Source organism: Arachis duranensis, chromosome 10 (genome assembly GCF_000817695.3).
Source record: "Arachis duranensis cultivar V14167 chromosome 10, aradu.V14167.gnm2.J7QH, whole genome shotgun sequence".
Taxonomy (NCBI): domain Eukaryota; kingdom Viridiplantae; phylum Streptophyta; class Magnoliopsida; order Fabales; family Fabaceae; genus Arachis; species Arachis duranensis.
In genome coordinates this window covers 85,582,983-85,595,144 of record NC_029781.3, presented here as the reverse complement: position 1 = coordinate 85,595,144, position 12,162 = coordinate 85,582,983, and the positions used below count along the sequence as shown (strand labels likewise).

General features: G+C 34.2%; 1 protein-coding gene across 1 annotated transcript; it reads left to right on the top strand.

Moving 5' to 3' along the window:
- On the top strand, positions 1-5,506 carry LOC107470528 (glutamate receptor 2.7-like). The gene is made up of 5 exons (XM_016089928.3): positions 1-357; positions 2,186-3,534; positions 3,660-3,972; positions 4,050-4,456; positions 4,821-5,506. The coding sequence occupies exons 1-5, from the start codon at positions 66-68 to the stop codon at positions 5,403-5,405; spliced, it is 2,946 nt and encodes a 981-aa protein (XP_015945414.1). The 5' UTR covers positions 1-65; the 3' UTR covers positions 5,406-5,506.
- Positions 5,507-12,162: the final 6,656 nt, after the last annotated feature.

Genomic DNA, 12,162 nt, shown 5'->3' with positions numbered 1-12,162 from the left:
TAGCTGGGTTCCTCATCAACATATATATAATGAATTTTGGCAAGTAATTATTAATTTCAAGAAAAATGGTGAAGAATCAGGCTCCTACAACCTTGGTTCTAAGTCTCTTCTGGTGGTTCTTTGGTGTGGTAGCAACAGTGATGGGTCAAAGAAACAAGGCAACAACACTACTCCAAACAAGAGTAGTGAAAGTGGGAGTGGTGCTTGATTTAAGTGGGGGAATGGTAGGAAAGATGGGTTCAAACAGTATCAGAATGTGTGTCAATGATTTCTATGATTCTCATCCTTATTACAAAACTAGGCTCCAACTTATCCTTAGGGACTCCCAAAGAGACATTGTTACCGCTGCTGCTCAAGGTTTGTTCCCTCTATCTATTTATCCGCTCTTAGTGATTAACTTTGCTTTTCAATGTTTAACTTAATTTCTCCATGCATTATCACGCTTTTTATTTTTATTATTGAGATTTTGGTGGTGATTTTTAATAATGTGGAGAGTTAGTGTGTGTGTGTGTTTTTTTTTTTTTTTTGTGAATACCACAAATTTTGTTTTCAATTTTTTTTTAAAAAAATATAATTTTAAGGGTTAGATTTGTATTTTAATGTTGAAAAAAATTTTAAATTTGTTTAAAAATAGAAAAAAATCATCTCACTACAAATCAGATTCTTCGATTTGTGTATTATAGAAATCTGATCTTCCAATTTTTTAAATCTGAGGATTCGGTTTGTTATTTAAAATAAAATAAAAAATTTTAAATTTATATAAAAAATATACAAATTAATTATAATACTGAATTACACATTATTTTTTTCATTTCTAAAAAAAATAATAGCATTATGAATGCATATTTCTATTTAGTATTATGGTTTTATTTCTATTCGCATATATAGAAGATCATCAGAGGTGTGATTCAATATTACTATTGTACACTAAGAAGGAAAAATGAAACCAATAGATAAAGACTAAATTAAATTTTTACATTATATTTAGTATAAAATATATAAAAGTGAATTATATGATATTATATTTAGTTTAAGATAAATATAAAAATTAAGTGATAAATTTAAAATTTAAAAAGTTAAATTAAAATATTTTTAAAAAAATATTATTAAAATTTTAGTTTTTTTTTAAAAAGTTTTAATATTCTATATTTCCACTTTTAAAAATACTGAAGGAACTGAAATTGTGTCATAAAACTAAAATTTTATTTTAGTCTTTAATCTCAATTTTAATTCCAATTTCAAAAAACAAACGCAATTTAAAGTGTCTTAGCTTACTGTTTTTCCATTATTTTATAAATAGTGTAAGATTCAATATAAATATACATAAAGATACTCTATAATATATTTTTCTTTTCTACTGCAAAATTATGGAATTAATATTAATTAGGTAATGAATAGACATATAGATGCAGGTTATGGATATTTTCTTTGCTCTAATTATTATTAGATATGCTAGCTTGCCTTGCAACAAATTAGAACAAAGTAAAGGCTTAAGTAGCAGCTAAACCTTAGCATGAATATTTTGGAATGGTTATGATATGTAACCAATGATTTTTTTGAACAATATAAATAACTATCAATAAAAAAAATATATTATATCTTTAAATTATTTACCTAAATGTTAAATATTAGAATAACCATCCGCACACTTAGTAAAATGAATATTCGATATATCCATTGTTCATATTGTTTAATATTTTTGTTGTCTACCTATACTTTTCCTTTTGGAATTCAATATTATGATCTTAAAAATATAAACTATATATCTTACAGTACAACTTCTATCATCAAAAAATGAAGCCTAATAAGGAAATATTATTATATCAAAATCTGAAGAATCAGTGTTCGCTAGGAAATAGTTTGGTTGAAGTTACACTGCATCAAAGAGACATAACTGCAACTGTACATCAGAGCGGTCCTTCCTTCCTTCCAAAATTCCTAACATGTACAGTAGAGTTCTTTCAATATAAAAACAGTGGTTGTTATCGGTTTAAGTAATAATAGCTGTCAACCATAGCTATATGACAAAATCATTACCAATTAATTAAGAGTGGCGTCAAGCATTTTATTGAATAAACTAGCTTGACCATTGTTGGTCTACTTTTTCAACTACTGCATGCATTGAAAGTCGTTATGATTTCTTTAATGGTCCTTGCATTGATGTTTTTATGTATATTATTTGCAGTTGTAGATCTCTTAAAGAATGAGCAAGTGGAAGCTGTGATAGGACCAGTTACAACAATGGAAGCCATGTTTGTGATCAACCTCGGAGACAAAGCGCACGTGCCCATTGTCACGTTCTCAGCAACGAGCCCTTCTCTCTCATCACTCCACACCCCATATTTCTTCCAAATTGCTCAGAAAGATTCAACTCAGGTAGAAGCCATAAGCGCCATTATCCAAGCTTTTCGGTGGAAAGAAGTGGTTCCAATTTATGTGGACAACAGTTATGGCGAAGGACTCATTCCATGGTTAACTAATTCACTTCAAAAAGCATACATCCGTGTTCCTTATTTGTCTGCCATTGATTTCTCAGCCACAGATGATGCCATTGAAAGAGAGCTCTACAAGCTCATGACTATGCAAACTAGATTATTTGTCGTTCACATGACACCCCTTCTTGGCTCTCGTCTCTTCGCCATTGCGAAAACCATTGGCATGATGGATCAAGGCTATGTTTGGATTGTCACCGATGGAATGGCTAATTTCTTCAACTCCTTGGACTCTTCAATTATGGAATCCATGGAAGGTGTCTTGGGCGTTAGACCTTACATTCCAAGAACTAAACAATTTCTTGATTTTAGAGCTAGATGGAAAAGACAGTTCCTAAGAGACAATCCAACACTTGTTGATATCAATCTGAATGCTTTTGGAATATGGGCCTATGATGCTACCACTGCATTGGCCATGGCCGTTGAGAAACTTGACAGCACCCTTTCTGGCTTCACTAATGTGGGCAAGAACTCAAGCAATGTGACTGATCTTGAAAACTTTGGCGTTTCGCGAAATGGTGAGAAGCTGAGAGAAGCTTTGTCAAATGTTAGATTCAAAGGTGTTGGTGGTGACTTCAAATTAGTTGGTGGTGGGGAGTTACAAGCATCAGCATTTGAGATAGTTAATGCGATTGGTAACGGGGAAAGAAACATTGGATTTTGGATGCCAGAAAAGGGACTAATTAGAAATATGAATGCCAAAAATGCAACAACTGCATATTCAACTTCTAAGGAGAATCTAGGAACAATTATATGGCCAGGGGACTCCTACTCTGTTCCAAAGGGATGGCAGATTCCCACAAATGGTAACAAGTTAAAGATAGGGGTTCCAGTGAAAGATTGTGGCTACACCGAATTTGTGAAAATAATTCATGACCCTATTACGAATTCTAGAAAGGTCACTGGATTCTGCATTGATGTCTTCAATGCTGTGGTAGAAGCCTTGCCTTATGCCCTTCCATTTGAATTCATTCCATTTGAAAAGTCCAACGGTGAGATGGCAGGAACTTATGATGATTTGATCACCCAAGTTTATTATGGGGTAAGGCGTAATATTTTATTCATATGCTCTCGGCCTCTTGCTACTTAATTTCTATTTATTATTGGTACATCTCGTTCTTAGGCTATCATATGTTATGATGCATCTACAATTTCTGAATGGAACAGAAGTTTGATGCTGTGGTGGGGGATACAACGATTACGGCAAACAGGTCCAATTTTGTTGATTTCACGTTGCCGTACACAGAATCTGGTGTGACTATGGTTGTTCCAATAAGAGACAACAGAAAGAAGAATGCATGGGCCTTCTTGAAGCCATTGACATGGGACCTTTGGGTTACAACATTTTGTACATTTGTATTCATAGGATTTGTTGTTTGGGTTCTTGAACACCGAATCAACAACCATTTCAGAGGGCCTCTGCCTTATCAAATTGGCACTAGCTTGTGGTTTTCCTTTTCAACCATGGTTTTTTCTCATCGTAAGTGTCTACTCCCTTTGATTATTTGATACATATATTCTTAATTCATTCGTTGCATATATGTGGTGATTATGCAGAGGAGAGAGTGGAGAGCAACTGTGGAAGATTTGTGGTGATAGTATGGGTTTTTGTGGTTCAAATTTTGGTTCAAAGCTACACTGCAAGCCTTACCTCTCTCTTAACAGTTGAGCAACTACGCCCAGCGAATACTGATGTTCATCAACTCCTAAAGAATCGGTTGAATGTTGGTTATCTGGAAGGTTCTTTTGTTCCTGGAATGTTGAAGGACATGGGATTCAAAGATGAGCAGCTCAAGGTTTATAATTCCGTAGAAGAATGCAATGACCTCTTCACCAAAGGAAGCGCCAATGGCGGCATTGACGCGGCGTTCGACGAAGTCCCCTACGTGATGCGCCTCCTTGAGACTTATTGTTCCAAGTATGCCATGGTTGAGCCAAGATTTAAAACTGGTGGCTTTGGCTTTGTAAGTTCTGCTACATCGATAGAACTCAGTAGTATCATTCGATTTATGTAATCAATGAGGATAAGACCTTTATGAAATTATTCTTTTATTTTAATTCATGACAACAATAAAAATATAAAAAGTCTCAAGACTTCAATTTTACTCTATTTTAGTCTTTTTTATCTTTGTCTTATCTTTTATCTTTTATATGCAAATACTCTATATATATTTTTAGTTTTACTTTCATAAATTTCAATCGATTAAAAAATACATAACAAAATGTTCTTTATCTTTGCATACTTTTTATGTACTCTTTCAATTTTATTAGTTATGTTCTTATTATATAAAAACATTATCATTTGATCCTAATTTATGATATGATCAGGTGTTTCCAAGAGGGTCACCTCTTGTGGGAGACATATCAAGGGCAATATTGAATGTGATGAGACAAGGAACCAACATGAGAAGAATTGAGAATGCATGGTTGAATGGAAGCAGTTGTAGAGATTCTAATACTAATGCACAAGTATCTTCTTCTACAAGCCTAGGACTTGAAAGCTTCTGGGGTCTATTCTTGGTTGTAGGTGTTTCTTGCTTATTAGCACTCATAATCTTTTTAGCCACATTCCTATATCAGCATAGACATATTTTGTCAAATCATAATCGTTCTGATAGTTCCATTAAAAGACGTATTGGAGTGTTACTAAACACCTTCAATGAGAGAGACTTGAGCTCTCACACTTTCAAGAAAAGTGATTCAAGTGTAACTAGTAGTCCTACGTCAGTATTAGCAAGTACACATTGCCCTCCAATTAGTCCATCTAGTTACACAGAATCAAACTTTTTTATCAGTCCAGACCAACATCGTTATTATGCTACTCATCAACACAAAGCCACACAAGAACCTGCCCCCATTACAAACAACACACACACCAAATCTCAAGCCACAGAGATTCCTCTACAAATGTAGCATTATTACCTAATCATCTTATCTTATTATGTAGTTTTGTGTCAAATAAATGTCTAAAATTAATTATTCATGAATTATTCTTTTCAAAATTTATTATCATCATCGTATTATATATTATTAATTTGTAATTAAAATGTGTCACATGTTATTTTTTCATTGTAATTGAAATATTTTTTAAAAAAAATTAAAAAATGTTCTCTTTCTTTATCTCCTTTTTTCTATCTCTCTCCATTCTTCACTAACTCTATTTCTCTTACATATCATTATCAATGACTAATTATTAATTTGATAACTAAAATTTACATCATGACATTCTCTAATTGCACTTGAAATTAAATTAAAATTAAATCTGAAATATTGAAATTGAAATATATCTATTGTATATTATTATATTATATATTATTATATTATATTTACAACAAAAATATACCACATGTCATTCTTTCATTATATGAAATGAGATATTTTTTTCTAAAATTAAAAATTTTTTTCCTCCTAATTTTTTTTATCTCTCTTATATATCACTATCAATGACTAAACATTAATTTGGGGTTAATAGTCAAATTAGTCTCTGAAAGATGAAACATTCTTCAAATTCATCCCTAATTTTTTTCAATCAAATCGGTCATTCAAAAATAACAAATTAATCATATTTATCTTTCAGTGACTCCATTAACAATTTTTGTCAACGTTGATGAAAGGGGGTCACTCTGAAAGAGGACATCGACTACCAGATCTCTAAGAAAAGAGGACCTTCGAAAACTCGTATAAAAACAAAGGGCTTACTTCCACGTAAGATATGGTCTGGTGTCCCAATTCATTCGGACCTGTAGTTAACTCAACTTGAACAGCACTTTACAACCAATAGCACGAAAGAGAACAACGAGTAGCGAGCCCTACCTATTAGGATAGGATTTTGCGTGCTGTTCCGTCTATGGATCCTAAAGCTTAAACCATGACAGTAAGCAGTAAGTTGGCCTAGTCTCTTGCCCAGCCTTCGCCTTTTTTAGTGGCTAAGTTGAAGCGTTTAACGGTTCTTTGGCATACCACCTTTCTTTTTTAAGGTTGATCTTGTTCAATTGAAGCTAATGCTATGCTGCCCTTCTCTTGATACGTAAAATGTTAATTGATAGCATACATGATATCTAACATGTCCAACTGGACGCTAACCAAATTTGTTTTTGAAATTTATCAATTTTAGTCGCTAGTTCATATTGGGAATATAGTTTATGTAATTAGAAAAAATGAACTAAATTAATAGATTTTCATAAATATATCTAGTCAACGTTCAATTAGACATGTCAAGTATTATGTATGTTATCAATTATCATTTCATATAATTAATTATTGGCGAAAATTGTTAATAGAGTCAATAAAGGACAAATATAATTAATTCGTAATCTTTGAATGACCAATTTGATTGAAGAAATCTTTTAGGGACAAATTTGAAGTATGCCCCATCTTTCACGAATTAATTTGACTATTAACCTTATTAATTTGTTAACTAAAATGTACAATATGACATTCTCTAATTACAATTGAAATTAAATAAAAATTGAAACATATATATTACTAATTTTACAACCATAATAGGTCACATTGCACTCTTTCATTGCAATTGAAATATTTTTTTTCCTCTATAATTAAGGAGTTCTCCCTTGCTCTTCTCTTCTTTTCCATCTCTCTTCTTTCTCCACCTACCATATATTACTAACTACTAATTTAATAACTAAAATATATCAAATGACATTTTCTTATTACAATTGAAATAAAATATTTTCTTCCAAAAATAAAAAATTCTTTTCTTTTCTCTCTTTCTTTCACTGTCTCTCTCCTTCTTTCCCCACTATTCTTATTTTATATTTTCAAATAAAAATAATTTGATATGTATATATTAATATGAAAAGAAGTATTTTAAAGATAAGAGAGACCCTTCTCCATTCACTATATCTCTCTTCTTATTTTATATTATTAATTAAAAAGACCATTTCGTTCTTTATATATTAATATAAAAAAATGATTTGAAAAGAAAATGCAGGCAAGAATATATAGAAAAATATATTAATAGCACTGGCTAACCATATGCCGACAAAATCTCACCAATTGATTGACAGGCAATCTACTAACCAACCACCTATGACTTATGTTGGTCATGAACTGACTGACTACCTACTGAAAGATCCAAATCAACTGGCGTCATCGACCAAATAACAGCTCGACGACCTACCCTATCCAACGGTGGGCAACCTCGACTGACCAACCAGCCAATGATCATCCCATGATCGATGTCCACTAACCAATCTACTAACCACCTCTTAACCCCTAATCGGTCTACTAACATCCTACATATGTCAAATTAGCTATCGCTTGCCCATCGACCATGCACTATGACCAATGACCATTTGTTAACCTACTCGACTAGTTGGCCGCCGATTGGCTACCTACTCCAATTAATTGATTGCTGACCAAATACCTATTGAGCTTCCTTGACCTATCAACCAACTGCCAACCTACCACTATAAGAAAAATGCTGAGTATTATCAGAAAAATAATTAAAATCTAACGGTAATTAAATTAGATTTATCATCGGAATGAATCAAACGGTATAAATCTCGCCGGTAAATGGTTACCGTCGGATTCTTTTCGTCCGACAATAATTACCATTGGATTCTGTGGCTGAATATAGTTAGTACGAAAACAAAATCTGATTAACGCTATCGGCGGAATTTTTCTTATGGTAATGTTGGCGCCAAGTCATACGTCACTCACCAACTTATCATCGGATAAATCCAACGATAATTTCGATAGAAATGATTTTTAAATTTTTTTAAAAGAATAGTTGGATTGTTACTGTCAGAATATTCAGACGGTGGTTTCAACAGTAGTTTTTTATTTTTTTAAAATAATCTTTTTCTGTCCATCTATAATGTACCCCTGATAATTAATAGTTGAAATAGTGCCTTAAACCTGATGTGAAATATCAAAAATTTAAATTAAAGATATGGAATGATTTGGTATTAAAATATCTGAAATAAAGCTAACTATATTACATTCTCCACAAATTTTCTTAAAGAAATACATATTACAGAACTATATTATCAGTTCGTTGCAAATGGTAACCCACTTATCAAAGGACTCTTAGGTTTGATTTGACTCTGACTTAATACTCATCATCCTAACACATGCAGACAACTCTAAATGAACGCACCTCTCATACAAAGGTTCGCAGCAGATTCTAATAGATGATAAAATGTCTTCACTTCCAAATTAGGCTCTTCTTCAGCCTCTTCCAATTACGTGACACCTCTTGCATCACACACCATCTCGTTATATCTCTCTTGGTTAGCCTCCCAACTTATTTGATCCATGTTTAGGTCTCTCACCATCCAAACCCTATTTGATTATCAACCGGACCTATTCAAATTAGAGGCAGACCGGTTAATTCTCTACTCATCCACTTCTCTGTGTTTCGTCCAAATTCAATACCCATCCTTGAACCCATTATGGTAGATGTGAAGCATTATGTCCGCAGGTCCTAACCACTTAATCAGTCAACACTTTTGACATGGACACCTAGATACCCCTTAAGACCCAAACGGTTCCATGCTGAAGACATGCGGCAAAAAACGTCAAACCCTTCAAAAAATTCAGGTTTTAAACCCCCCAGCCACCGTTATCCCTCTCATACATCCAAAGACAATGACTGGGAATCATATTGAAACACACTACAAGAAAAATACTGAGTACCATCGAATTTATCGTCAAATTAATCAAATAAATCCGTCAGTAATGAGTTTACCATCAAATTTACTGTCATCCTAGAGTTGACGGAATTATTAGCGCCGAAAACTATTTACCAGCAGATTTTTTTGTCTGACGCTAATTACCGACGAATTTTCCGTCGATATTTTCAATGAATTTGTCGAGACTAAGTTTATGATTACCATCAGATTAATCCAACGGTAACTTTGGTGCCATTTCACGTGTTTAGGCGCCAAGTTACAGTTGGATAAATCGAACGGTAAATTCGATGATAGTATTTTTATATTTTTTATTTTTTGTCATAGTTAAGCCACAAGTAGTAGTCGAATTAGAACTATTGTTAACAAAATTGTGAACAGAAATATAAAATTAGCAAAAATTAATAAATTATTTTATTAAAAATAAATGGTCTAAATAAAATAAAACGTCACAGAAGTAGAATGCAACAAAGTAGACAAATAACGAAATAAAACCCTAACTCTTATAGATCCCGATAATCGTCGTCATCATTGTCGTGGTCCCCTACTGAGACGGCGGTGTAGGTGGTGCGGAATTTATAACCCACACTTACTAACCGACAAGTGCACCGGGTCGTACCAAGTAATACCTTATGTGAGTAAGGGTCGATCCTACGAAGATTGATGGATCAAACAACAATGATTAATTGATTGGATCAGTTAGGCAAGCAGAAATTGGTTTTGAGATGTTCAAAAGGTTTAAGTTCAAATTCAAAATATCAAAAGTATAGACAATTAAATAAATTGGGAATAAAAATATGGATAAATAGTTAAGGCTTCAGAGTTATCTATTTTTCCGGATTAACTTTTCTTACTAACTATTTTAATTATGTAGGATTTAATTTATGACAAACTATATGTGACTAGACCCTAATTCCTTAGACCTTCCTAGTCTCCTCTAAAATTCATTAACTGCCAATTCCTTGGTCAATTAATTCCAATTAAAGGGTACATGATCAAATTCTAGTTTGCATGCTACAAAAACTCTAATTACCCAAAGAATAAAAGGATTATATGTCACGTATCCTGTTAAATCCAGATAATTAGAATTTAGGAAAATATGTTTTCAAGCTGTTGTTCAAGTATAGATCTTTTCCAAGTTATACAAGAACTCAAATAGAAAGAGGGTTATACTTCCGTTCCACCCAAATTCATAAAATAAAGAACGAAAACAATTCTTAAATAAAAATCCAAAACATAAATTAAAATAGAAAAAGTAATAAAATCAATCCATACAAATAGACAGAGCTCCTAACCTTAACAGTGGATGATTAGTTGCTCATGGAAAAGAGAGAAAATTAGGATTCTCAATTTGTATAGAATTCCCTAATGTAATCCCTCTAATGTCCTGTCCTAATAGAAGAGAAGTCTCCCCTTTTTATAACTAATCCTAATTAATTTAAAATCTAATATTTTAAATTAAGATAATATCTTTTCCTATTTTAAAATCAAATTTGAATTTAAATAAGAATTAACTAACTACTCCGCGTCTTGTAACGTGGGGACCACATGGCTTCACTGGATCTGCGCCTAACTTGGGTGCTAAAATGGGGCACAAAAATTACCCCCAGCGTTTTCTGCGTTTTCTGCACGTAGCGCATGTCACGCGTACGTGTCACTGGTCTTCTTCGCAAGTCACGCGGACGCGTCAGTCACGCGTACGCGTCGCTGAGCAAATCTTCAAATCACGCGTACGCATCAGTCACGTGCACGCGTCGCCATGGAAAGCTCCAAATCACGCGTACGCGTCAATCACACGAACGCGTCACTCCTCGCTGAAATCTCTTTTGATTCTTGAGCTGCAGAAACTCCATTAAATCTCGCCGAATGCTACCTAAAATAAATAAAATTGCCCAAAACTCAAAATAGCATCCATAGTGGCTAAAATATAATTAATTCTTAATTAAACTCAACAATTTAAGTGCAAATTCATTAGGAAAAGATAGACAAGATGCTCACGCATCAGTAGATGGTGATGTCGGAGCCCCACCAGCAGCGTCACCGCTGGAACCAGCAGTGCCGCTGCCTCCAACGCGCATCTGCTAGTCATACTACTCCATCTGCTCTTGCAACCGATCGGGCTGGTCCAGCTTCTCTGTCAGGTCTAAGCTGATAGCAACAACTCCTCTCACGTGTGCAAGAAGGTCGTTGTACCTTTGTTTAGACTACTCCACTTGCTAGTGAAGCTCCTGCATCAACTTCTACACCTTCTCCCTCAAGTTGACAATTTCCTGGGGATCGACAGGGCTGGTGGTAGAGGCAGAGGCAAAAGAACATGCTAACACTGAGGAGCAGAGACCATTGGCAAATAATGACTCCAACCCGAAGTGGCGATTCTTGTGGAGTTCAGAGGTGGTCTCGCGCCAAACCCTATTAAGATCTACCACTAAGGTCTCGGATCCGGCTTTGTCGTCCCCAGTTGGCGACTGAGATCGCTAGGTCGCGGGCTCCAACCTCTGCGTGTACTCCTCCTTTGTCATACACGTCGTGCTTAGGATAACAATCAAATAAATGACTTAAAACCAAATAATTCTGAAACCTAAAATTAATTTAAACTCACATAATGGACTGCTGATCGCTCGTCAGCAAATCTCTCCTTGTTGGACTTCAAAGTATGGGTATACTTGAAGGTCTCTGCCAGTATCACCTCACAATCCAACGACTTAGACTACAAATTAATATATCAACCAATAAAATAAATGAATAAATTAAACAACTAATTCAAGTAACTACTAAAATATTAAAAAAATGACAAGAGACCTACTAGTCTGCTCTTCATCTTCATGAAGGTCACCGATCCACCCGTATACTTCGACGGCCTGGGCAAAGTCCTGTTAGCGACGTTCGTCAGACGGCGACTCTGGAACCCCTCATCATTAGAAAAATAAGCCTCTAGTTCCTTCTTGATGGCTGGACGGATTCATGATGTTAGGTGGTCGCGCCCCTGAAGACGTCACTCATTATCTACTGTAGTTGTT